We start from the raw sequence: 27,010 nt of genomic DNA on the forward strand, positions 1-27,010 counted from the left end.
GGGTGCCGTTCTGGACTTGAGAGACCGTAGGGGGGGAATAACAACAGAACCCGTGTTCTCATGGAACATGCACTCTAACGCAGGAGACGATCGACCAGTCACTCAGTGACCCGTCATAGGGTGTGTGAAACGCTGGTTAAGTGGCCATGGGAGTAGAGCTGACGTGGGCACAGGGAGCCCCGGAGCCGGGGAGGGCTGCAGTGTAAACGGTTAGAGAAAGCCTCGCTGAGAGGTGGTGTTTGACAACAGCCTTCCACCGGAGCTGTCAGTTGTTGTTATTAGGACTCTCTTCAAATTTGCTGCTTCTACCCAACCAAAACCAAAAAAACTTCATTATGACTCTTAGTAAGTAACCAACTCTGTCCTGTATCCGGAACTGACGTGGTAGGTCCTAAGGACGGTGGCCCTTCCTGTGGAGTGAGAGATACCTGGGCTGCTCAGAGAACTCGTCCTTGAACTTTCAGTTTCAGACGTGCTCTGGAAAGCTGAAACAGCCAAAGTGAGTGGGTCTTAACCCCATTTGTGCTTTAGAGCACATGCGCCTGTAAGCATCTTAGAACGCTGGCCTCCCCCACACTCTGTGACAATGAGGTAGCCTGCGTCTCCCCTTTCCCTCCTAAACTCTGTTTTTTCCAGCTTCCAGACTAACCGCTCTGTGCCTCTTGCCCCCTAATTGTGATGTTGCCCAAGCTCGGCCATCACGCCTCTTCCATTTTCATCCCACCCATTCTTACCCAAACCCTTAACTGGGGAAACTCCAGCATGCTATGCCTACAACTGAAATATTCATGTCACCCCCTCCACCAGCACCCCAGAGGAGCTCTTCTTTCCACACCCCCATTTCTGACACCACTGCTCTCTCAGCCCAGTGACATCAGAAGTCTTCCAGTCATCTCTGACCCCTCCCTCCGACTGTCCAAACCGGCACCTGTGCTTGCTTTCTGCTAGGTGTCTATCCGCCCTGTTAACAGGAGGAAATAAAAACAACTATTACTCCAGACACGATGAGTTATCACTAACGCAAAGGGACTGCATTAAAGGATTTAGAGAAACCTTGGAAGAGAGCAATTATGTTCCTTAGAAGTATCAGACACCCCAAAGGTTAGGAAGACAATGTTTTTTGAAGTTAGTATAAACCGTCTCTAACAGGGAAGAGGGAGGATTCAAGAAAGGCAGGACAAATATTTCAAATGTGAAATAAAAGAAAGCCTCTAAAGAAATTAATGGGGCTGCATTAGGTTTTCCAAATTGTTAGAGAAAGAAAGAAGGACCCGTAGTCAAGGCTGTATACTTCGGGGAGCAAGTAGCTAGAGGCCTGGTAACAAGAGAGTGAAGAGTCGCCATGACCTGAGTCTTGTGGCAATGTTAAGGTCAAGTAAAAGGGTTTGAGGTTTTTTTTTTCCAGCTATATTAGGAACAAGAATGAGGAAGGGAGCGGCTCATTGCCGATAACGGGGCGGTGATGTTCACTGATAACGGAGAAAAGAGAACCACTTCGCCCCTCTCCCGCTTCCATCTGCACTATCATGGAAAAAGATCTTCAAACTGGAAAGCGCAGGACCCACGTGGTGGAGAGGAAACTAGAACCCAGGCTAGGGAAGGCGACGATAAGAAAGCACTTAGCCCTTTAAGTGACTTCACGTCTCCAGAGCCAGACAGATGGCCTGAAAAGGCACTAAAGAACCTGCAGATGTAATCTGAATATGGACGAACGGCGTCTTCACAGAGCACGGGATCACGGAGTATCTACAGGCTGGCACCAAGAAAACACGCTGATTTTCAACGGGAGTTAAGGTAGACAGAAAACCATGGGCTGGGTTGGCTGCCCCCCGCTGCTGCCAATATCCCAGAGGGTTTGTAGCAATGACCACTGGGAGCGATCGTGAAGTCACGGAGAAGAACAAGACCACATCGAACTAACTTCCCATCCTACTCTGGCCCTAGCTAAGTAACATGGAAGGCTACAGAAATGATGTTCGTGGATTCCGAAACCATTCCGGCTCTCTCCTTAGAGCTTTACAGTTACAAGGAAGCTCTCTGCACTGAATAGTTGCAGAGACTAGATTTGTATCAAAATCCAATTGTCAGGGAATGAATGTTGCGTGGGGAAGCCATGTTAACCGGTGGGCACTGCTGGGGGTGAGGATGTCTTCAGCAATGTACCAGTTTTGTCGTTTGCCACGGTGATGAAATCATTGTAATGAATGAGGCAGATAATTATATAGAAACTTACTAAATGAAAGTGGAAGTTATAGCTGATATACACTGGTTTAACGAATCAGAATTTTGGATGTTAAAAAAACTGGAAAAAATAGCTAAGACTAATAAAATTAAATTTAACAATAACAAATATTGTCTACATTAATTTTTATATCAGCTATCTCAATACAGGAAATCTTAGCTGAATGGAAATCATGAGTGTAATACATTTGCAAAGAGACCAAATTTAAGTTGTACATAAACACAGCTACTCTTACAAACACATAAAATTGACAATATTCAACCAATTTTTAAACTTATAAATATGGCAAGTTCATACCGGTCAACCTAATGGAAGATTATACACAGTATGACAAGAAAAGTACAAAGTGCTTTGAGTTCAGAAAAGGACAGCTTCCCACCACTTGGGAAACCAGAGTGGATCTACGGAAGAAGAGGCACGTGAACTGGAATTTGAGGGACGGCGGGAATTCAAACCGGAGATCTGGGGAGAGGATGGCACTTCATTCAGAGGTGACAATGGGGGGAAGACCCCAGACAGGAAGGTAGCCTAGTTGGGTTACAGCGTGGAGTGCGTGCAGGTGAAACACAGGTAACGATACCGGAGAGAGAAACTGAAGCAAGACTTTGGAGACCCTCAAAACCACTGTGATGAGGGCTCCAAAATTCCGAGTTCCCTATGATGGCCAAGTAACACGTTTGGCACATAGGAGGGACTCAAATGTGAATGAACAAGCAAACAAATGAATGGACTATTAGTGAGAAGTACAGAACAACTAGAGGTCAACAGAAGCACAGCTCCTGATTGCCTGTTCCGTCCGTCATTGGAACCAGAGTCCTTTTCATCTACAAGGGGTACTAAATGTCATTTGGTCTAACTCCCCCCACCCCAGAATTCTGGGTGACTACCCACAGGACTGGAAATACCCCAGCCAAACAGAGGCGAGAGGCTGCCTGGCCCTCTGCCAGCTGCTGGGGCCATCTAGGTCACCCCGGGTCAAATCTCCAAAGACGATTTTGGTTCAGCAACTACTAAATAGTGTACTTTTGGGCTCTTTCCTGAAAACGAACGCCATCTAAGTCTTCAAGTTTCAGAAACAAATGTTTGGTGGCTTTTGTGGGCAACTGTTGTTTCAACATCAAGCATGTCAAAGGTATAATTTTAAAGAATCTGGCTCCGGGAGAAAAAGCTGAGGCATTAGTCACATGTTTTACATTTCTTACTCCTGCCTGCCAGATTTTTTTTGTAATTAAGAAAGGAAAAATGGGTCAGCCCAAAAGAATTTTTACAACTGTCAGAATAAATACAAGGCCCATGCAACCCCATAAACTTCGTTTTTCAAGCCCTTTTCCCCGCTCTGTGGCTTTAAGCGCCCCTTATTTAGAATCCAGCCAAAGGCGCCGGCCCCAGAGGCCTCCCCTCCACCTCTCGCAGGGGAAGGACATCTTCTGTCAGGAGGGGGAGGGCTGATGTGATCCCAGACTTGAGTACAGCCTCTTCCGACATCATAGGACAGTGCGGGTGGAGGCCCAAGGGTCCACGAGAACCCTCATCCAGCCCAGCTTGGCTCCAAGGTCATTCAGAAACCACGTGCTTCTCAGAAAATATCACCACCCGTGAGATAATTCTGAAGAAGTCTTCAAGATGCAACTCATCAGACAAAAGCCACCCCTTGGCTCAAGGGACGCCTAGTTCTGGGCACACAAGCCCAGACTTCAGTCCACACAACTGCCACCACCCTGAGCGTACCCCCCGCTCTGGGAGTCTCTTGAGTAGCTGCTGCTCTTCGGATGAGCACCAGAGCTCGGGCCCACCGCCACGCGGGGCCTATCTGGGCTGAAGGGTCCCCCAAGAGCTCCCACCAACCGGATCTAAAATCTGCATGGTGTCCTGGCACCAACCCACCCTCTACGGAGCACACCAGACCTCCTGGTGATGCTTCTGATGAAGCCAAGCCATTCCTGGCCAGTGATTGTCAGACTTTTCAAGGTAAGAAGAAAAGATACATTTCACACGTGACTCAGTACACGCATGCACATATTTAAAACAAAACCTTTCACAATAACGCCATTCTGATATGTCCTAGCCCACTGTGTTCCAAGTCTGAAATGCTGACTCTGCCCTGCTGAAGCAAACCGCCCTCTGCACTCTGAAAGCCAGGCCCTAGAGCAATGCTGTCCAATAGAAACATGGTGCTGGCCACGCTATGTAATTGTACATCTGCAAGTAGCCACATGCTGAAAAAAAAGGTAAAAAGAAGCAGGTGAGATTAATTTTAACAATACATTTCAGCTAATCCATTATATCAAAATATTGTCATTTCATCATGTGATCACTAGAGAAAATTACTGAGCTATGTTACATTATCTTCTTCATACCAAGTCTTTGAAATCTGGTATGAATGTTACAAGGACAGAGCATTTCAATTTGGGCTAGCCACAGGCCAAGTGCTCCACAGGTGCATGGGGCTATTGGCTACCATTTCGAACATTGCCGCCCTACAGAGTCCCGGTCCCATGTCCCCCAGGGGAGCAGGACCCACAGTGGGGCCAGGCAGTCGAAGGACGGGGTTGTCACCCAAGTGTGGCCCGCAACTGTCACGCACACTCACTCACGTGCTCTCATCTCATATTGCGTCATCAGGCTCCTTGTGAGTGCCCCGAATCCTGATATAGGATGGCAGGTTTCACCAGGGAAAAGTCAGAGAAATGAGACTTATTAACCAATAAGAAGCATTAGTACTGTGAAACTCCTTAAGATAAAGTCCAAATGTATTCGTCTGTGACATAAGAAATATAACAAATGTCACAAAAAATTCAAACTAGAAAATAATGTTTAGGGAATTTGTTCTCCAGAATATGTTTTGATGATTACAAAAATGAACAAATAGCATGACTGCAACTATGTTAAAATGTGAGCCTGCGAACAAGGATTGGAGGATGAAAAGCAACAGTTTAAAGAATCGTTACAGAGAATTATGGGTAAATTTTCCCTTCTTTAAAATAATATGTATAAAGTTATGTATCACTCTGTTAAGAATAACAGTGCTTGTGAAAGGTTCATCCTTCTTTTCCAAAGCAAACACACATGCCACTAAATCCCTATACAAAGAAAAGGTAAGGAAAACATTTCTGACAAAAGGAAAAAGGACCAGAAGCAGTCAGAAAACTAGATTTTAACACAGCCAAACACACAGGGACAGTGTGAATAAAAACACTTAACAGAATAGAAGCCACCTACTAACAGAATTCTAAAAAGTTCCAGCACGGACTTTATGTTTTGCCTGAAGTAGAAATGTACGCACTAAGAATGAAAGATCACAGAGCAGGGCAAAGTTCAAGAAGGTAAGAGCTATGGGAGCTGAGTTTTATTCATGCAAATAGAAAAGTACACAGATTATACTATAGAATTCACGTTGCTTATTTGTGACTCCCTGTGCTGACGAAGGCTGGCAAGCGGAGCGCACCCAGGAAGCGCCCTCCACGAAAGCCGGCCACCGATGCCTTGGAGCAGGAGCGTGGCCACTGAGTTGCCTGTGGAAGGGGCGCCAGGTCCCTCCACTGAAACCCCTTAGACGGTGCAAGGCTGACGTGACCGATACTGGGTTAACACAAGACTGAAGCAGGCTGCAGTCCTCAATATAAGACGCAACAAGACCTGTGGAAACCGGTCAGCAAAATAACTTTGGGATTCAAAGCAGAACCTGGGGTCCAGAGTTCCACCCATGACCCATGACACACAGGTCTGTGTCACAAAGAAGCCCGTGGACGAAGCCTGAATACCACACCTTTCCATCTACAGAGTGGCCAGCATGGTTAAGTCCATCTTCATAAGAGTCTGAAATGTGTAGATCAACCAATGATGGTGAAATTGAAGCAAGAGCGGCATTTTCCTTTTTTAAAAAAAATTGTCATTAGTCGAAGTATAAAATATAAATTAAATCCAGCTCATTAGATATTTTCCCTTTTGTTCCAAAAAAATGGGATTTATGACATTACCAAATGGCAAAAAGATGTCATAAAGACACATGTTTTATCTTAACAGATACGGTCAAGCAATGAATGCATAAGATGCTTACTGAGTACCAACTATGGCTCAGATGTGGTCCTAGGTGATGGGAATACAAAGATTGATTAAAAATGGTCCCCACCCTTGAGGCCCTCAAATGACAGGACAAAGAGAAACATGAACAAAAACAGGATACAGTGTCAGTGCTGTAATGGAGCTTCTGTAGAGTGCTAAAGAGACCCAGACAGAAGGGCAATTGCCCAGAAGAGGGGCCCGGAAAAGCCGAGCAGAGCGGACCCTGGAGCCGGGGCCTGCAAGGCGAACGGCTCATCAGTCGCCCCGGGAAGGGACAAGTGCTGCAGGCTGGTACTACGGCCGAAGCAGCGACACGAGGAAGGCAGAGCGGCACGGAAACGTGGACCTCACTGCCCCCGATGAAACCTGCAACGCTGGCTTCCCAGCTAAGACCCGGGCTCGTTCCTTCCCGGGAGACGAGACGGCACGGGGAGCGGCAGGGAGAGGTGGAAGGAAATCTGTTAAAGCTCCTCCTGCCACAGAGGAGAGCACCATCGACCCTTCCGCCGCCGTACCTCTGAGCAGAATAGGAGCCCACACTAGGGCTCGGGGCTGACATCAGAGCAGCCACCAGCTCTTTTCGGCCGGGTCCTCTGGAGGTTTGCAAGCCTCTGTCCCCCAGGCAGACACTCGTTTGCAGACTGTCTAGTTCGACACTGGATAGAAGGCCATTTTTGCAAAGAATATCAGAATCTTCCAACTCTAACCTCCAGCTCCCTGGGAAACACTTCTGTGGGAGCAGAAGCAACGGGCCCTGCAGGGATTCCCACAGCAGCGTGCTGGGTGAAGGCTGGACCCCGGTAACGCGGCTTTGCACGCAGATGACTGTTAAGCATGTGCCTTGAGTCTGTGTGGAAGTCCCTTCTCCTTTACCCCACACGGAGACAGCAAGATAGAGACTGTGTTTCTTGGTAACATTTAACGAGAGCAAGTCACTTGCTCAGCATTTCTGTACAAGGGATTTAATCTTCAGTTACAGCTCTGAGGACAAGGGTCGGCTAGCCCCAGTCAGCTGAAAACAGGCACACATCACAGAGAATGCCTGAAGGGGTCTGAGTTTCTTGAGAGAATAGGAAAGGACCTTCAGAGCTCAGGGGGACTCTATATGAATAGAAGGAAGGTCAGATTCATGGGCAAGCTGCCAGAGACCCTGGAGACTATTTTTAATCCAGAAGAAGAACAGGAAGGAATGGGAACAAAAACCGGAACTCACCCAGGAGAGATGGAAAGCAAGAAGGAAACAACTGTAATAAGCAAATGGAAAGACAGTGAGAAAAAATAGATCTTATAACTAAAATTACATTCCTAGCAGGGAAGCCAGGAACGCTGTAGGAAAAGGCTGAGAGCAAGAAGAAAACACAGAAAGCAACAGTAGGACGACTCAAAGGAAGTATTTTAAATGCCTACATCTTATGAGGGTCAGGGAGGGTCGGTTGGTAACATTCTTGCCTCTGGCATTAGGTCATGAGTTCAAGTCCCACATTAGGATTTGGCCTCAAACCAAGCTTTGATTTTCTAGCAGTCTGGAAGGCTGGAAGCATTTTCCATTCTGTGGTGCATTAGCGTTACCACCCTTTTCTGCAACAGATTAAAAGTACTAGAAAGAAAGGGAGAATCAGAGGGAATCAACAGCTGTTATTTCAAAAAAATACCATACTGGAGAGAATAAGAAAAAGAGAGAAAGTAGAAAAGTTTTCATAAGCGAGATATTCACTGCATTCTTCTTTAGAATCCCGTGAGTAGGGGTATTTTTCCCCACCTCCAATCTTAGAGAGAAACCTTGTCCAGATTTTCCATGCACCTAGAATACCAGGAGTACCAATGGTAGTGGCAGAGAAAACGCTGTTCCTTGCTGAACGTGAAGATATATTAGGTAACAAGCAAGAAGGAAAAAATATACAGAAAAGACTGCTACCGGGACGAGAGGAGAAACGCAGGACTAATGAACAGACTGTAGGCCGGTCAAGCACTTCGGTGGTGAGGACAGAGAGAGAAGAAACAAGAAAGCCTTTAGGTTACATAAGAGCAGGAAAAATTCTTATATTTGCATCATGATTTACACATTAAAAAGTACTTTTAGCCCTGGCTGGCACAGCTCAGTGGATTGAGTGAGGGCTTGCGAACCAAAGTGTCACAGGTTCGATTCCCAGCCAGGGTACATTCCTGGGTTGCAGGCCACCGCCCCCAGCAACCACACATTGATGTTTCTCTCTCTCTCTCTCTCCCTCTCTCTCTCCCCCTTCCTCCCTCCCTCCCTCCCTTCCTCCCTTCCCTCTCTAAAAATAAATAAATAAAATCTTTATAAAAAAAGTACTTTTATATACATTAACTCACGGGATCTGCACAAACTCACACGCAGAAGAAGGAAAAGCCACACAAGGAAACTGAGGGTTTAAAAAGTCACGTGACACCCTGAAAGTCACAACCTCAAGGGCAAGCCGGCCCGTTCCTAGTTCAGGGCTCAAGGAGTGCATGTGGCGACCAGCACATGGCCCAGCGAGAAGTTGTATCTGTACTTTAACTCGAGCAGTTTAGCCTGGAACCTGAACTGTACGGCGCAAGCACAGTTTGCTGACATCATAAATTATGCCCAAGGAAGGACGACGAACAATCTTTAGAAAAATTGTTTCCTACCCTCCCATCACTGAAATAAACTCAATAAAAAGGGGAAAAGAAATAAAATAAAAAGAAGTAGCAAACATAGAAGATAGAATATGGCTCACTGGTAAGTAGGAAAGTATTTTTTTGAAGCATAAAAATAAGAACACCAAAAAATTAAAGATACAGGAGAACTGAAGGAAATCTAACATGTAAAATGTTGGGGCCCAAGTGACAACTGTCTTTCACTGGACAGGCAGCCAGACAGGGAATACACAGAAACAGATATTCCTTCCAATGAGCAAGAATTGTTAAACTCGGCCATGGCCCTCCCACCCAACTGTGCAAAATGGGACAGTAACGTCAGAAAATGCCTTAAAGTCTTGCTAATACTGTTTCCTAATCAAGCAATCTGGTTGGCATACAACCCAAGCTTCGGGAACGAATGTCAGAAAGGCACCTGCCCCTCCGAGTTTCTGTGGCAGCTCGGATCCTGCAGAGAGCCCCGCCCACCGCCCAGTGAGCCAGTGCCCGCAGGAACCCACCAGATCCCAGGCGCAGTGCCAAGCACCTGCCCCCCGGGATGCCTTCACTCCTCCCAAGGAAGAGACTGCCCTTCCCCTTCCTTGGCAGGTGAGGGACTCAGGCTCAGAGAGGCTAAGTGACACCACAGCTCAGGCCCAGCACAGAGGTCACGTGTAGTGGAGGCCAGTGTTGTCCTCAGGGCACAGGCTTCTGACCACTGCGCTGGCACCTCTCCTTCTCCAGCCAGGGCTCCTGCTGGAAACACCCCTGGGAAAGGAAGAGCGACCGGGGGGTGGCAGCGCCGGCACAGGCCCCAGCGGAGGAGGAAGAACCACGAGCTACCTCTCCAGCCAGGCCCTGGTGGCTCCAGGCCCTGCTCGAACCGGGTTAAGCCGTTTTTAAAATAGATGTGTCCACTGTGTTGTGCAATGAGGAGGAGTCCACATCTGGTCAGGAAACAGCCCATCTCTCCCTGCACTTCACACACCAACCGAGTGCTTCCGAGTTCCTGAATTTTCTCTTTAGGGGTACGAGTTATCTCAGTAACAATTTCTAGCGTGGCTACTTTAATTGGAAAAGTCATGACTATAAAGCATTTTATTTTTAGCCGATGGCTAATCCAGTTTCAATTATTTTTCTTGCCAGTATCCATTAAATGCTCTTTAGTGACAAATTGTCCACAGATTCTAGCTCCACCTGCGGGGGCCGGAGTCACGGCCGTAAAAACGGCACTTCGGAAGGAAAGGGTCACTAGCAAGCGGGTTGCAAAGAGCCCTGGCTGACAGGCCTGACCAAAGGCATCCTACTGCTAGCAGAAAAGGCTCGGCTCTGGCCTTCGCATTATCTCTGGAGTTATGAAACTGGAAGGACTTGGCCTTGGCTTCGCTTTCACAAAAGCTGAAAATGGGTATTTAAGTCAGCAGGAAACAAAATAAAGGGAAAAGTTGAATTGCTCAATTCTTTGCTGAAAAGAGCAAACAAACAGAAACCATCTGGGGGAGTGAACACGGGGTGAGAGGAACTGTGTGGAAATGAATTCAAATGAATGGGGGCCCCAGATGGCAGGAGCATTTCAATGCTCGGAGACGCAGGGTAACGGGTGCACGAGGGCGAAGAAAATGAAACCACCGCCAACACGCCATCCCGCCCACGGGCACCGCTGGCATCGCCCGCGGAAGTCATACACGGAACAACGAGCAGGAGAAGGTGGCTCTGAGCGACCAAGCCAGGCAGAAACCCCAGCCACCGGAACAACCACACACAGGCACACCAGGGAGAGATGCGGGTATCTCTACAGTGTTCGGCCAAGGGGATCGGCGGGAAATGACAGGACGCTGTCTGCACGGGAGTGTCTCAGCTCCCTCCAAGGCGGGGTCTTCCACCTAATGTCGTAACCTTGTTCCTTCCTTCCCTCCCTCCTTCCTTCTCTCCTTCCCTCCTTCCTTCCTCTAGTTTTATTCTTTTTAAAAAATATTGATCAGGATTGAATCAATTATACAGAAGAGGCCAGGAAGTGACATTACAAAGATGGACCAAATCCTAAAAAATAAATTCTGAAAAGACATTTTAATTTGGGTTGTGTGTGCAGGCGTGTGTGTGTAAGAGAGAAGAGACTGACGCTGCCGGAGCGGTAATCTAGGGAAGCATCAGACCTTAACCGAATTTGTTCCTTCGTAAAACCAGTGGAGTGAGCAATCAGTGAGCCTCCAGGAGCAGCAATGCAGCGGCCAGGATGGACAGTGTCAGGGTTTAGAGACACTGAGTGGGGGGAGGGAAAAGACCAGGCCACCTAATCATAGAATTTCTTGGGTCCCTAACACCGCAATGTGGAGTTTAACTACTGTTGTCTAAAGCACCACTCTGTAATCATGGTCCTGTGGGTTCCATATTTACTCTCTCACCATGGCCTACAGATCCAATTTGTTTTGTTTGCAGGGAAATAGAAGACTGAAAAACAAAAAAAGAAAGGAAGGAAGAAACTGCCAGCTCTTCCAAGTTCTCTGGAATCTGAGAACCAAGTGGTGCTTGCCGCCTTGTTCACAGTGAGCCTAACTGAGACTCCGTCTCCCGTCTCTGGACGGGATGCATCAGCAGGCCGGGGTCGGTTACTGTGCAGGCCTCCATCAGGAAACGAGGCGTGTGCCGGTGTGCACACGGAAGAAGCCGGACCTCAGGTCCCCAGTACATTTCACGCCATGAGAAGAGGGTGACACTGACCCCAAAAAGTTAGAGGCTTAGACCCGCTCCTTGAAAACAGGTTCCTAAGACCCACGCCTTCCAGGACCTCTCTTCTCACCTCCCCACCCTCCCTCCTCCCCTGAGCCTCCCCTCATGCCCTCTGTGTTCTGCTGCTGCCATTTCCATTCAGGCCCTCATCCTCATCTTCACTTCGGTTCCCCTTTAGTGTCCTCCCCCCACCCCCCAGCATCCCCCCGGCTGGCTCCTTTCCAGTGCACCCACCCCTGAGCTGTTAGTCATCTTTCTAAAATGCAACTCTGACCCTGCCACTGTGCTTAAAGCGGAGTGACAGCCAGAGGGAGGATTCAGGACAAAGCCAACTGCACTGCTCAGCACGCCAGGTTCTCAAGGACAGGGCTCACACCTTTCCCTGGGGCCTCCCTGCTGTCAGTTGCCCAGAAGCCTCCCTCCTCTTTTCCCCCGCTGAGCCTCACACAGTGGCCTCACGTCCAGCCGCCATGCTCTCCCCCATGCTGCGCTCTCTGACTGAACCCTGTCCCCAGGGCCCCCCATATACCCTCACTTCACTTCTAGTCACCCGTCAACTCCTCACTCACGGCCCCCTTCTGTGCAGACGTCCCGGGGCACCCACCCCTCAGCCCATCTGATTTGCATGCTCCCTAACGCAGAGCAGGTCTCTCTCGCGTCCTGCTGACCCGCACTTACCCCGATCTGGGATCAGCTGCTACCGTTTCCGCCTCCCCTACTACCTGCAAGCTCCTCAAGAACAAGGGGTGTTTAGCTTTACTCTGGAGTCCCAAAATTTAACGTGGGCACCGGCATAAAGTAGGCTACAGATGGATCGATGAGCGCTCTTGAGGGCGAGGTTAGCAGACTCAAACACAGATGAAGAATCATGCAAAAGCCACGCAACCATAGCAAAGGGTTCACACCGGACGTGTTTACTAGCCAATGACCCAGAAACTGCCCAAAACTCCAGGCTCCAGCTCAATTCTGTGCAAATATCCACACCCACCAGCACACCGGGCGCTGGCTGGCTGGCTCAGCTGCTTTAACGGAATGAAGGATCATTTAGTATCTTCCCCCATTTCACCAACAATTTCCCGGCTCTGTTTACAGAAGTCACTTTCTTTCTATAAAAAGTGTACCATGGTAGAAATTCAAATATCTTATTTATTTTAGTTTATTATTGCACAATTTCATATAAAATGAGTAGGACAGTCAGTATAAGACTCTGATTATTTAGAAGGGGGAAGTGTAAAAAGATACATAGGCCATGGAAAAAGGAAACCAGAGGAAGGGGCTAGGAAGGAAGTGACGAATGCCAGCCGGCGCCAATGGAGACGGGCACAATATTGAACGGTTGCTCCCCTTTTCTTCCTTAAAACCCCCAAGAAACTTCCTTTATAATCACATGGAAATAGGAATGAAGTATGTCTATAACATTAATTTAACAGAATGTCTAGTTTAAACATAAGGAGTTAATGCACCACATGCCTATTACATGTTGCTGTCATGTCACTGCTAAGGGCAGACACATCCTTTGAACTCTGCTGGGGGTCCCCCGCATGGGTGAGTGGACATGGGTATTCTTGATGGCAAAGCTAAATGTTCCTCGCACAGATCCCAGCTGGTTCTGGAAGCAGTGAGATGCCCCAACTTGCTGAAGCAACTGGAATTTACTGTATTTTCTTGATTGGTGTAGGGTACACCATATTATTGGGTTATTCTAGAAACATGTTCCCAAGGTCAACATGAATACCAGTTGGTTCATTTACAGAAGGTTACTAACTTCTGACATTTACTTTCTAAAGCCCAAGTTAAACATTCCCATAGACAAGAATAATGCAACACGAGAGCCAGTTTTCCCAGATGAAAACAAAGATGACCAACTGTAAACTAAGGTTACCCTCTAGGGCTTATCTCCTTACAGCTCTAAAACCTCGCTCCTGAGCTGTCCACCCACACACACCCACAATGCTTGCCAACACCCTCCAGTCCGTGTACTGCCCTTCCTTCTTCAACACTGAGCCATAAGACAAGCACAGCTGGCCCTGGCTGGTGTGGCTCAGTGGGCTGAGCATGGACTGCCAACCAAAGGGTCACCAGTTTGATTCACAGTCAGTGCACAAGCCTGGGTTGCGGGCCAGGTCCCCACAATGGGGTGTGTGAGAGGCAACCACACATTGATATTTCTCTCCCTCTCTTTCTCCTTCTCTTCCCCTCTCTCTAGAAATGAATAAATACAATCTTAAAAAAAAAAAAAGACAAGCACAACTGGGCCTCTTGCTTTTAAAAGGCATTGGAGAATTCTCCACTGACTTCACTGCCGTGAATCTTCTTTCTTTTTTGTGAAAATGAATAATCACTACCTTTGTTGGCACCCTGCTTTGTTCCCGAAAGGAAGGAAGACGGCTATAATCACCACCTGATTGACTTCTCTCACTCCCATGCTCCCTCCTCCTCTTCATAAGCTAACGTCTTCATGCTGATTTTGTTTTAAATGAGGAGCAACCATGCATTCACATTTATCAAGACAGTATCGGTCTCCCAAAAAGGGATGAGGCTTGATCTGTTCATTCAACAGGCATTTACTGAGTTTCCGCTAACTAGATGGCCACGGCTCCCACCTCATCAGGCTGACGGTCTAGCGGGGGGCCCAGAAAGTAAACAGGTAGTCCCAGCAGAGGGAGGGGAGTGCATCACATGGAGATAGAGAATGCTCTGGAACACGCAGAAGGGACGCCTCCTCCAGACTCGGGAGAGCAGAGAAGCTTCCCCGAAGTGACATTAGTTGAAAACTTGAGGAACGAGATGCCATTTGAAGGCAACATCAGTCGTAATGCCACCGAAACACCAGGGAAAGCGGATCTCAATAATGTATCCAAGTGAGAGTTACTTCTGAATCCAGATACGACAAGTGGTTCGCTTACCACCGTCCCCATATAACCCACGGACTGGCCACAACTCACCCAGAATGCTCTGTTTTATCACATATTTCCAGTTCCTTTATTTCTAATTATATTCTACTTTCTCTGAACACAAGTTGTGCTATTCACTATCTTTACCAGCCTCTCAGCTATGAAGCATTTCAACTCAACACGACAAGGGCCTGTGTGGGGACAGTGTGATAAATGCGGGCGTGGGGAAGGAGGGCGCTGGGGCCCTCCACAGGGACACATACCCACAGAAGCGTGGGACTGAGAAAGGCCGTGTGACTCTCCACGGGCCACTCCGCTCCCCACAAACCTTGCAGGAGTGGCCCGGCCCTACCAGTCCTGCCCGTGAGACAAATGCCCCCACTCCGAGCTTATCTCACGTCTGACACATGCGCCTGTCATATTCTACGGGGAGCGGAGTGGGCTCTTGACCCCCAGGCCCCTAACCTAACAGTCGGATCTTTCTCCTCCCTTCAGTTGCAGATGGTGCACTTCCTGCTTCCAAAGAATACTGATATTTTCTTAAATCGTTTCTATATTTCATGTCAATGTACAATCACAATGCTGGGACTGAAGGAAAATAAGCTTTGACCATCTGCTCCTCCAAAAATCACTGAACATGCTATGAGCTAACTGAATGGCTGGGTGAAATTACTTTCTTAAAACCTCGACCAATCCCGATATTTTATAATTCTATGACATAATCGAAGCCATTTTTCTTTGAGAGCTCTACCCCAGTAAAATCAGCCCAGTGTGAGATGTTACTGTAGAATAAAAACTGGGTTGCTGTTTCAATAATATTTGGTTTTTCAAGGTTGCCCAAACATAATCCCGCTGTCAGCGGGCAAAGCTGCTGTTGCACACGTAAGTCAGCCCAGCCTGGGCGTACTCGGTCACGTGGTTTACAGCCAAAGACAGAGAGAGGGCTTTACTTTGACGAACCAGCTGAACACAAAATTTAACAAACACAAAAGAACAGCCTAAATGTGATGGACGGTATGCTTCTGCCCGTCCAAGGGTCTGAATTATTTTGCTGTCCTTCACAAACTGAGTCTTAATTGGGTTTTGAGATCTGAGTACCAGAAAAACTAGACTCAGTCTTTTCGGCTTTTTAAGTCAGTCTCACGGACATGTAAGGAGAGCCACGCCCACCTTCCCATGCCACCTAAGCTCATACACATCTTTGATGCACTCCACTTTTTGCATCCAAAATGGAAAACATATTGATAAGATGGACATCTTTACAACTAATATCTCAATTAGTAGCTCGAGTTGTCATTCAAAATGGAAAGGAAAAGAAGAAAGAAGAAAAAGAAAGTGAGCCACGTTGCTCACGTCTCTCACCAGGTGCAACAAGCAGGGTAAAAGCACACCGGAAGTACACTACCCACTTGCTCTACTGAGCCAATATTCGCTTCCAGTACTCTGGAAACAGCCTCAAGGTCCCAGGCAGTTCCTGGCAGCAAGCAAGTAACCTTGTGGGTTCAAATCCAGCCTCTTCCACTTCCCAGCTGTGTAATCCTGGACAGCAATGTAACTTCTCTGGGCATTACTTTCCATGTGGGGGGGGAGGGGAGAGATATAATCATAATCCCACCTTCCCCATAAGGTTATTGTCATATTTCAATAATACCCTCATCTCACCTCTATCTCTAGTTCACTCTAAAACTGGTTGCTTTTTTTTAAAGGTTTTATTTATTTATTTTAAGACAGAAGGGAAGGGAGGGATAAAGAGAGGGGAGGAGAGAAACATCAATCAGCTGCCTCCCACATATGCCAAATCCACAACCCAGGCAAGCACCCCAACTGGGAATCGAACCAGGACTCCTCGTGTTGTGGGACGACACCCAACCAACTGAGCCATAACAGCCAGGGATAAAGCTGGTTGCTTTGAAGGATTTTGAAAGGGTCACAGGAATATAGGAAAATAAATACGGAGAAGCCACAAGCCCTAAAGAGAAAAGTTTTATAATTGCTATGGCTCAACTGGTTGAGTCACATTTAATTAATTGTCTGGAATTTCCAAGGATTAAAAAAATAGACCTTCCTAACAGAACACCTAAGACAAAAAAAAATGTGGCATCAGTGTTGGAGAGGGTCTAAGAAGTTGCTCTTGAGGACAGGGGTGGTGGCAGCCAATAACACTCTGTTGAAAGGGGAGGGAAGGAACAGATTCCTCCAATGATAAGAAGCAATCTTCTAACACTATCCTCCCTCTCAGTATTTCAACTCTGATGCTAAGTCTGGGGTGAACCAACTCGAAACACTGTGTAAACCTGAGAACACTGGGAGACGGGGAGAGAAGTGGAGTCCAGTGCAGAGAACAGCCATGAGAATTGCTACATAACTGCGAACATCTAAGCAACCCGTACTTGTGTGTTTGGGGCCCATGGAGTTAACCCCTCCGTTTCCTCGCTGCTATTGTGCTTGGCTGTAAAAAGAAAACTGCCACCCACGCAACATCAGTCTCATTAGAAGGAGGAAAACAACCGCATCAGGAAACGTAATGACCCTTTTGAAGGCAGCTGGCTGAGAACCTGTGAATCATTTTAAAATACCCCGTCAGGACAAACCACATCAACACCACATTTAAATAAAAACGCTCCTACACAACCACCAAAAACCAAGTGATGACTTGCCAGAGCTCTAGTCCTCCCTTCTCCATCAGGCCTACCGGTGATGCACGTAATTAATTTTAAAATGGCATGCAGAGTAAGGTACCAATCTGTTCAATGGAGACCTCAGGTCAGGCTACACCTGCAGCTGTCACAGACACTTTACTCTCCTAGGGGGTGGGACCTCGGCCCAAAGAACAGAGCAGGAAAGCCGGGCGCTGAAGCAGCTGGGCAGCCCCGAGCAGCGAAGGCCTGTGTCAGCAGACCCGCGGCAGAGGAAGCGGCACTGCGGCTGGCCACCCTGCCCTACGTTCTGGGAGCTGCAAGCCACCTGTTGCCGCTGGTCTTCACGCGAGGCCCTGGGCAGTTTGCTTCCAGGTGTCCTGCACACCCCGCCTCTGAATGCTGCTCAGAGCACTCCGCATTCTCTGAGACCCAGAGCCAAGGAGGAGTGACAGGCCGCTTCATCTTCACTGCCCTCCAGCCCGTCCCCTAGGGGGCCTGATGCGGCTAGAACACGGGTGAGGAAGCCACACTCAGCCCCTCTCCCCGGCCGGCCATTATTTTCTTTCTCCAGGCTCTCTGCGTGGCCTCTCACTGCTCTCTCTGAGAACTACTTCGAGTTCCCCACCAGGAACTCCATTATTCTTCCACACGCTGAGGTTCGCTCTAGGGGTCCTGTCGCCACACTTTCCGTGTCTCACGTCCCCTTTATCTGGGATGCGTTGAGGGATCCATGAGGAGGTGATAAGGAATAACCTCACGTGATCCCACCCAAGATTTGTTTTTAAATCTTGCTTATGGAGACAGTGTTCCTCCAAAAGCCCAGCTGTCTGCGCGCCCTGTACACATGCAGCTGTGGGCGCTCAGCATGCATCTTGGGCTGGAGAAAGGAGGCAACAATGGGAAAGCTGCCACCCCCACAGGAAGCAGATTTGGGATGGTCTGTCCCCTGAGCATTCTGGGTACTTCACAGAAGTCCAGGAGTAGGAGAGGGGCTGCCAGCACCAGTAGGGGGAGGACCGGGAGAGAAAGGGGGAGCCGTCTGGGCAAAACTGCTTGTGCCTCTTGTCTGTCGGAGCGCTGCTTTCTGGTCCTGCCACTCTGTGTCACCTTGCACCCCTCCACCACCCCCCTCTATTGCCAAATACCTCAAGATGTTTCTAAGAGGATCTGAATTATTGACGAACCCAGGGAAGATGCTTTGGAAAACATTAAGTACAAAAACAGACAAACCTGAACGGCTAGTGCAAATACTTGGTCTTTGGCAGTTCCCTTTTTAAGGCAGAAAGAGAAGGGGGGTGGGGGGGTAGAAGTCTGCCTCCGCTAAATGATAATGATATTCACAGAACAACAGACAAGGCAACTCCCAAGTTCACCATCTCTCCAGCTTTACTCACCCCTAGCCATCTTGCTCCTTTATTGGCAGCCTGTTGGATCTGGACTCTTTTCAGGGTGACATGGTAAACGGCTCCTTCCTCTACCTCTTCACCCCAGTCCTGAATCGAGCTCTACCAGGGGATGGGAAAAAGAGAAAGAAAAAAGGTTTTGTTTTTCCCCCTCTCTGCAAACCGCAATCTCTCCCAGCTGCTTTGCTGCTTACCCCAGCACTCAAGGCAAGAGACAGGCTGTTCAAAATAAGAATTACAATCAGAGCAATACAAGACACATTGCGATACAGGGACTGCTGAGATTTTCTTGGCCTCCAGCCCTTTCCTGTGGTATCAGGATCCCCTGACTTTTCCGTGCAGTTAGTTTTGCTAGGCTCACTCACGTAACTTAAATAAATTTTTAAAGTCTTTTCTTTTTCTTAAAGAAACTGTGGTACAGTCATGATTAAGTTTTCCCCCTTAAGGGAAGGGAAAAAGAATTCATTGGCAGAAAAAGTTTGTGCTTTTATAAGTGACTCAGTCATCTGAGCGAACTGCATTTTAAACTCCGAGCATTTAAAACGCCAAGAGTCCTCACTCTTCTGGAAGTCAGATGCTTCCCATGTCTTTTTCTCCTCGTATTGTTCAGGGACCCCAAAAGTTAGCAAGGGAGCTGTGGGTGGAAAGTTTTTATTTCCAGAAAATCGTCTAGCAAGTGCAGAAAAAGCAACACGTCGTGCAACTTCAAGGAAAACGTGTGCCTGGGCTCCGCGGATTTCCACGACCCCAGCTAAACTTGAAGTTTGTGTTAAAGTAAAGAGCCGCTGGGGCACAGAAGCGCTGCGCGGTTCACCCAGACCATCAGCTCTTTTTCCTTAAAAGTTTTCCGTCCTTGATTTAGATCTGCCCCCGACACACCAAAGGCAAGTGCTGAAAAAGTAGGTATCGCTGAGAGGGAGGATACAGGCAGCGCGAAAGGCATACAAAGCAGAGTGCGAAAGCTTTAGCTCACAAGTATGGGACCGGATTGCTCCGTTCACTCCGAGTGAGTCCAAAACACGCCCAGAGAAAGCGGGAGAAGATTCCCCACCAGAGAAGCCTCGGGAGAAGGCAGAGAGTTCTCGTTACCATTTTAGCTTGCCAAAGCAATTTCATTCTCAGTTTTCCCTTCGGTACGGGGACGCGGCATGACGCGCCCTGCTCCCAGGCCAAAGCGGTCTCGGCGCGGGTGAGCCCGTGGCACCCCAGGCCCCCGGTGTGCGCGGCCCCTGCGCTCCGAGCTCAGACGCGCGCTGCGCCGCCGCCGCCGGTGCGCGCGACTCTGGCCACAAAGGGAGCGCAGCGAGCGAGCCGCCAGGAGGGCGCCGTAGACTCCTCCCCGCGCCACTCCGCCACTCTGTGATGTAAGGCTTTCCCGTTCGTGCTTGGGTACGCGCTCTCCCCTCCTGCAGTCCCGTGGATAAAGTTAGCCTGCAATAATTTCTCCAGTTCTGGCAGTGTTCGGGAAACGGCCCTTTCAAGTTCGTCGGGTTTTCCTGACGGTCACCAGCCGCCAAAAAAAATCGGATGCACTGCAGGAGGGGTGGAAGTGTGTGTCTTCTTCCTTCTCGAAAAGACAGAAAGGGGGAGGAGGAGGAGTGCAAGAAGCACGGGAGGTGAGGGTCAGAAAAACATCTGTTATCTGCCTGTTACTGAATTTTGATAAAATCATGGTCACCCCAATGAATGTAACAACACTAAGGAAGTTCTTTTTTTTTTTCTTTTAAGGAAAAAAAAAAAGTTGTCCAGAGAATGTACCAGAATCTGTGCCCAGGGGCTGAACCCTGCCCCACATCAGCCCTGTACCAACAGGAAAGAACTCGGGACTTCTACCTCCCATACAAACCATAAGGCTCAGCCCACAGTGTGTGGCCATGGTGGGAGGGAAGAGAGACAAGCAGAGAAGGTTCCGGCTGAGACGGACAGCCAGGAAAGTGGGCCAGAGGGGGCCCTGGAGGGCATGTGAGTCTTTATGAGTTGTCACGCCCTCCAGGGACACTGGGCTAATAGCCACAAGGCGGGGAGTTGGTGAATGCCATTCATGAGGGGCCTGCCAGAGGGAGTTTTGTCACAACAGAAAGATCTGCTGTCAGGACAAAAGATTATGGCCATTTTTAGGTCCAGTGTTAATAAATCAACAAGATGCCAGATGATAATGTAATCAAACTCTGGCACGTGACAGGATTCCATGCCAATGATAACACCTTTAGGGCTCATGTCTTGTATGCTCTTCACCCCAAAATGAATTTAATCGCCTTTAGTGTTCTTAAGACCTCTCACTAACTGCCATGGTAAGGCATAAGGCAGGCTTTGGTTAATAATAAATACTTCAGGAGCTGAGAAACTAGAGAATCACATGCACTAACGTTCCCAGAAGGGCAGAACGACACTGGGCATGCATCCGGGGAAACAGCAGGATCTTTGGACACTTGAGGACAGCTTGAAGTCTCTCAGCCAATCCTCCTGTAACTGCCAGGACAGCGCCCCCAGTGTCCTGAGGAAAAGCATGTGGAAGCTAAGCCCTCCCTCCTCACTTCTTAAGCGATCCTCAGGCCTCCAGGCCCACCCCTAGAGAACCTATTCAGTGATTCTGGAGCCCACAAGATGCACCTGAGGACAGTTCAGTAGCCCTTAAGATTAATTTCATCCTCACTTGAACTTGATTTCTGGCTGTAAATTTGGAGATGGCTGGAGATTTTCCACTTCAGGGATATCAAACAGTTTCTTTGATCTCACCCCTCTCAGGAAGCCTTCCTGGACAGGAAATCTTATAATTCAACATCTCAACACCATCCCTCCAGCCCGCCCCCCATTTCCCTAGCTGGCCACCTGGCGTGGAGAGAGAAAAGACCAGGCTTCCAGCAGACCCAGCTTCAAATCCAGGCTCACATGAAGAGGGACCTTGGGCTCTACTTCCTGAGCTTTAACTTCCTCATCTGCAAAGTGGGACAAACCTCTACCTCATAGAGTTTGAAGAGGATTACATGAAATATGTTTGCAAACCATCTAGCATATGGTAAGTGACCCCCAAAAGTTCCATTCCCTTATTATTGCACTAACTCCCAACTCTATTTTCCCAGAGTCACTGAAGTTGTGTATGTACGCCATGTGGCAAAATCTAAAGTGACGTCTTCTCACTGAAGTTATCATGTCAGAGAGGTTTTCCCAAGAATAACCACTTGTATTTATGCCTGACAATGGATGTGATTCCAACCAAAACTGGTAAAAAAAAAAGGGGGGGGGCAGGGCAGGGGCTGATTTTATACAAGATAGAGCAAGCTAGTATTACAGTTTACAATTTTTAAAATATTTTTTTAAAAATTTTCACCTCAGGCAGCTCAGTCAGATTTACCTTCTTACACCCACCTTTAGGTTAAAATATTGTTCTCGTGGTCAATATATGAGATGGATAAACCAATAAGTCATTTATAACTCAGTCTGAATTATTTATCAGATGAGGGTACCCATGACCTAGCACGCCCCTGAGAAGGTAGGTCAAGTTTAATTGAAAGGAGATCACTGGTCAAGCTGGAGGCATAGGCAGACATGCTTCACCTCCTTGCACAACCACAGAAAGAATTACAACTGACTTCAAAACAAAAAAAACACCCAGAAGTGCCAGAAAATCGAACTGTATGTAAGTCCAACAGCCAAGGATTTAAAGAAGCCATATTCGTCCAGATGGGTAGGAGGGGCTGAGATGCAGAGTCGGGGCAGAGGGATGCAGTATGATACGGAGATGCAGCAGTGGCAGTAGAACAGGAGGTCCCACGTTCACGTATAGTGGATAAAAATCAGGAGGGATACCTTGGGAGAAAGCAGTCCCAGCCCCAGGCCAGACTGCACAGCCCAGGGTTCCAGCACCAGGAAGATAAAGCCTCATAACTTCTGGCTATTAAAAACCAGTAGTGTTTGGGGCAGCAGAAGAAACTGCCAGTTTCATGGAAGAGCCCATTTAAAGAGCCCGCACAGACTTAGAACATATGCAAACCCACCCACTCTGGAAATCACCACTAGGGCAACAACTAGAAGGGCACCAGTTGCATATGGGGAGTGGGTGAAATGACTGGTAACAGGGGGGTGCCAGACAAAACTCCAGAAGTCAGGCAGCAGCACTATCCCCTCTCAGGCCCGGCCCACCACACAGAGCCACAAAGTGGTGAAGCGGGTTGCCCTGCCCTGGCAAAAACCTAAGGATCCTCCATACAACAAAACAGGTGCATTAAGACAGGGAGTCAGAGCAGCTCCACCTAATACACATAAATAAGCACAGGGGAGCTGCCAAATTGAGGAGACAAAGAAATATGGCCCAAATGAAAGAACAGAACAAAACCCTAGAAAAAGAACTAAATGGAACAGAGATGACCAACCTATCTTACACAGAATTCAAAACACTGGTGATCAGGATGGTCGGAGAACTCACTGAGTATAGCAAAAACATGCAGGGAGAAATGAAGGTTACACTAAGTGAAATAAAGAAAAATCCATATAGGAAGGAATAAACATTCAAGCAGAATAGAAAGAAGAAACAGGAATTCAAAAAAATGAAGAGTGTAAAGAAGATTCTGGGACATCTCCAAAAGTGCTAACATCCAAACCATAGGGATGCCAGAAGAAGAAGAGGAAGAGCAATAATTGAAAACTTATTTGAAAAAATAATGAAAGAAAACTCCTAATTTGGTGAAGGAAATGGACATACAAGTCCAGGAAGCACAGAGAGCCCCAAACAAGTTGGACCCAAAGAGGACCACACCAAGACACATCATAATTAAAATGACAAAGGTTAAAGATAAAGAGAGGATCTTAAAAGTAGCAAGAGAAAAGCAGAGAGTTACCTACAGGGGAGTCCCCAGAAGACTATCAGCTGATTTCTCAAAAGAAACTTTGCAGGCAAGAAGTCTTCAAAGTGATGAAAAGCAAGTCCCTACAACCAAGATTACTTTATCTAGCAAAGCTATCATTTATAGTTGAAGGGCAGATAAAATGCTTCCCAGACGAGGAGAAGCTAAAGGAATTTATCATCCCTAAGCCATTATTACATGAACTGCTAAAGGAAGAAAAAGGAGAAGATGAAAACTTTATTTAAGGAAAACGAATAAAACTATGAACATTAAAATGACAACAAACTTACAAATATCAACAACTGAATCTAAAAAAAAACAAAAACAAACTAAGCAAACAACCAGAACAGGAACAGAAATCATAGATATGGAGACCAGCTGGATGGTTATCAGCTGGGAGGGGGGAGGGGGAGAATAGGGAAATGGTGCAGGGATTAAGAAGCATAAATGGTAGGTACAAAATAGACAGGGGGAGGTTAAGAATAGTACAGGAAATGCAGAAGCCAAAGGACGTATACACACAACCCATGGACATGAGCTAAGGTAGCAGATTGCTGGAGGGAAAAAGGGGTACCGGGCAGAGGGGGAAAAAGAGGGAAAATTTGGGACAACTGTAATAGCATAATTGATAAAATATACTTTAAAAAATTCCATCACTGCCAAAAATAAAGGAGATCAGTAATGTTTTATAATATTTGGTGTACAAGTCTTTTATCTCCTTGGTTAAGTTTATTCTTAAGTATTTTATTGTTTTGATGCTATTATAAATGGGATTATTTTCTTAACTTCATTTTTGGATTGTTCTTTGTTAGTATATGGAAATGCAAGTGATTTTTATGTATTGATTTTATATCCTACAACTTTACTGAATTCATTTATTAGTCCTAACAGTTTTTCAGCAGGACACAAAAATATGGAGCAGGACATCCCATATTCATGGACTGGAATACTTAATATTGTTAAAATGTGCATACTACCCAAAGCAATCTATAGATTCAGTGCAATCCCTATCAAAATTCTAATAGCATTTTTAACAGAAATAGCAGAAACAATCCTAAAATTCATATGGAACCAAAAGGGATGCTGCATAGTCAAAGCAATTTTGAAAAAGAACAACAAAGCTGTAGGTCTCATACTTTCTGATTTCAAAACATAGTACAAAGCTATAGTGATCAAAACAGTATGGAACTGACATAAAGACAAACACATAGATCACTGGAACTTCATGAAGAGCTCAGAAATAAACTCATGCATATATGATCAACTGACCTTTGACAAGGGTGTCAGGAGTACACAGTGGGGAGAGGATAGTCTTTTCAACAAAAGGTGCTGGTAAAACAAGATATCCACATGCAAAAGGATGAAACGGGACACTTACACCATACATACAAATTAATTCAAATGGATTAAGGACCAAAACATAAGATCTGAAACTGTAAAACTCCTAGAAGAATACACTGATTTCATGGACATAATACCAAAAACATATACACAAAAGCAAAAATACACAAGACCACATCAAACTAAAAGGCTTCTGCACAGAAAAGGAAAAAATATCAACAGAGTGAAAAGGCAAGTTATGGAATGGGGAAAACATTTGCAAACAACAAATATGATAAGGAGTTAATATCCTCTATATATAAGGAACTCCTATGACTCAGCAGCAACAAAATAAATAACTGAACTTTAAAATGAGCAAAGGACTTTATCTCTCTAAAGACATACAAATAGCCAACGGGTATATGGAAAGATGTTCAACATGACTAATCATCAGAGAAATGCAAATCAAAACCACAATGAGATATCACCTCACACCTATTAGGCTGGCCTTTTTTTTTTAATGTTGACAAGGATGTGGAGAAAAGGAAACCCTTGCGCACTCTTGGTAAGAGCGTATATTGATACAGCCATTATGGAAAACAGTATGCAGGTTGCTCAGCAAGTTAAAAATAGAAGGACCATATGATCTAGCCATCCCACTTCAGGGTACATATCCAAGGGAAATAAAAGCAGCATCTCAGAGAGATCTGAGTGCTCCCGTGCAGCACTATTCATAACAGCCGAGAGATGGAAGCAACCTAAATGTGCACGGAGGGATGAATGCATTAAAAGATGTGGTATATACATACAAGAGAACATTGTTCAGCCTTAAAATAAGGACATCCAGTCATATCTAAAACACAGATGAACCTTGAGGACATGATGCTAAGTGAAATGAGCCAGTCACAGCACAGGACTGCATGATTGCACTCATGTGAGGAATCTAAGGTAGTCAAACTCACAGAAGCAGGAAGCAGAATGGTAGCTGCCAGGGGCTGCAGGGAGGAGGAAAGAAGGAGTTGCTGTTCAATGCATATCAAGTTCCATTTCCGCCAGATGAAAAAGTTCTGGAGATCCACTGTACAGCATTATGGTTCATAACGCACTATGTACTTAAAAACTTGTTAACATGGAGGGAAAGAAGAGAAAAGATCTATACTTAACATACTAGGATGTTACTAAAGATAGTTTTACGTTACCATATTTGGTGGTCACTGACAGAAGCAATAGGAGATTCTTAGAATACAACAGAAAAGAGGGAAGACACATGGAAGAACCCCAGACTGGAGAAACAAAAGAACTTTCTCGCATTCCAGTTTCACCACAGCCAATAAGCAGAGAGCTAGTGAGGGCAAACAGAGCAGCTGGTGTGCAGATCCTTGAAGAAAACCCGTCCAGAAGTAGAAATATGTATTCTATGTATTCCGTTCATGCACTTGTGTTTTCATTAGCTTCTATGACACCACACTTCCCCAGCTTTGATTCTGCTCCTCTGGCTACAAGAAAAAGTAGAAAACATAAAAATTGTGATAGCGTGTACTTACCTGTGTAGGGTGACGTGGAGAAACACTGTGCGCCTGCCTATATATGGCGAGACGTCTGGCCTCGGAGAGCCAGGGTTTGCATTCCAGCTGCGGACAACTTGCCGACCAAGAGTCTGACCCTTGCTGCTCACAGCCTTCGTGTCCTCGTCTGTTTGCTCGCGCGTACCACGAGTGTTAAATAAACCATGCTATGCAAAGTGTCTAATAGAATACACTTGGAACATAGGAGGCCTTGAATAAAAACATATCTCCTTCCCTCCCTACCCCACACCCTTTCCCTTTAATGTAATTCTGTATCCACTTACTGCTCTTGGTTGCAGTCTGCATGTTGTTTACATGTTTGCTTGGGTGACAGGTGGTACTGCATGATGGGAAAATAATGGACATTGTACTTGGATATAAACAGTGAAAAAATTGTCTTGAAGACAGCAATATTAGCATAAGATGGTGCCAAATGGGAAGGGCTTGGTTTTGTCCTCAGACTCACTGCTGAATGATAATGTGCTAGGCCCAGTGAAAGTCTGGAGGAAGACAGTTCTAAGACATCAACAACAGCAGCAGCGGCGGCGGCGGCAGCAGCGGCGGCAGCGGCGACAGTGGCTGCAGTGGTGGCAGCAGCAGCTATGTGAAGAAAGCTAAATAAGTGTGAGGCTGGGATTCCTCTCCATACCTGAGGACTGTCGAGTGCACATTGTGTCTACCTGCGGACAGCCCTA

General features: G+C 46.8%; 1 protein-coding gene across 3 annotated transcripts in view; it reads right to left on the reverse strand.

The window, feature by feature from the left end:
• RGL1 (ral guanine nucleotide dissociation stimulator like 1) overlaps positions 1-27,010 on the reverse strand; it is a 218,558-nt gene that overhangs the window by 97,228 nt on the left and 94,320 nt on the right. The window contains exons 1-2 of one of the 3 annotated variants that reach the window (XM_028530835.2): positions 19,679-19,895; positions 18,581-18,691 (exon numbers count right to left, since the gene is read on the reverse strand). The exons of 1 other annotated variant lie outside the window; for it this stretch is intronic. In XM_028530835.2, the coding sequence (XP_028386636.1) occupies positions 18,581-18,691; positions 19,679-19,705 (138 nt within the window). In that variant the 5' untranslated portion in view covers positions 19,706-19,895. Of the gene's footprint in view, positions 1-18,580; positions 18,692-19,678; positions 19,896-27,010 lie in introns of those variants that run through there. One more of the 3 variants, XM_028530834.2, reaches the window with a different exon arrangement.

This window comes from Phyllostomus discolor, chromosome 14, assembly GCF_004126475.2.
Source record: "Phyllostomus discolor isolate MPI-MPIP mPhyDis1 chromosome 14, mPhyDis1.pri.v3, whole genome shotgun sequence".
Lineage (NCBI taxonomy): Eukaryota > Metazoa > Chordata > Mammalia > Chiroptera > Phyllostomidae > Phyllostomus > Phyllostomus discolor.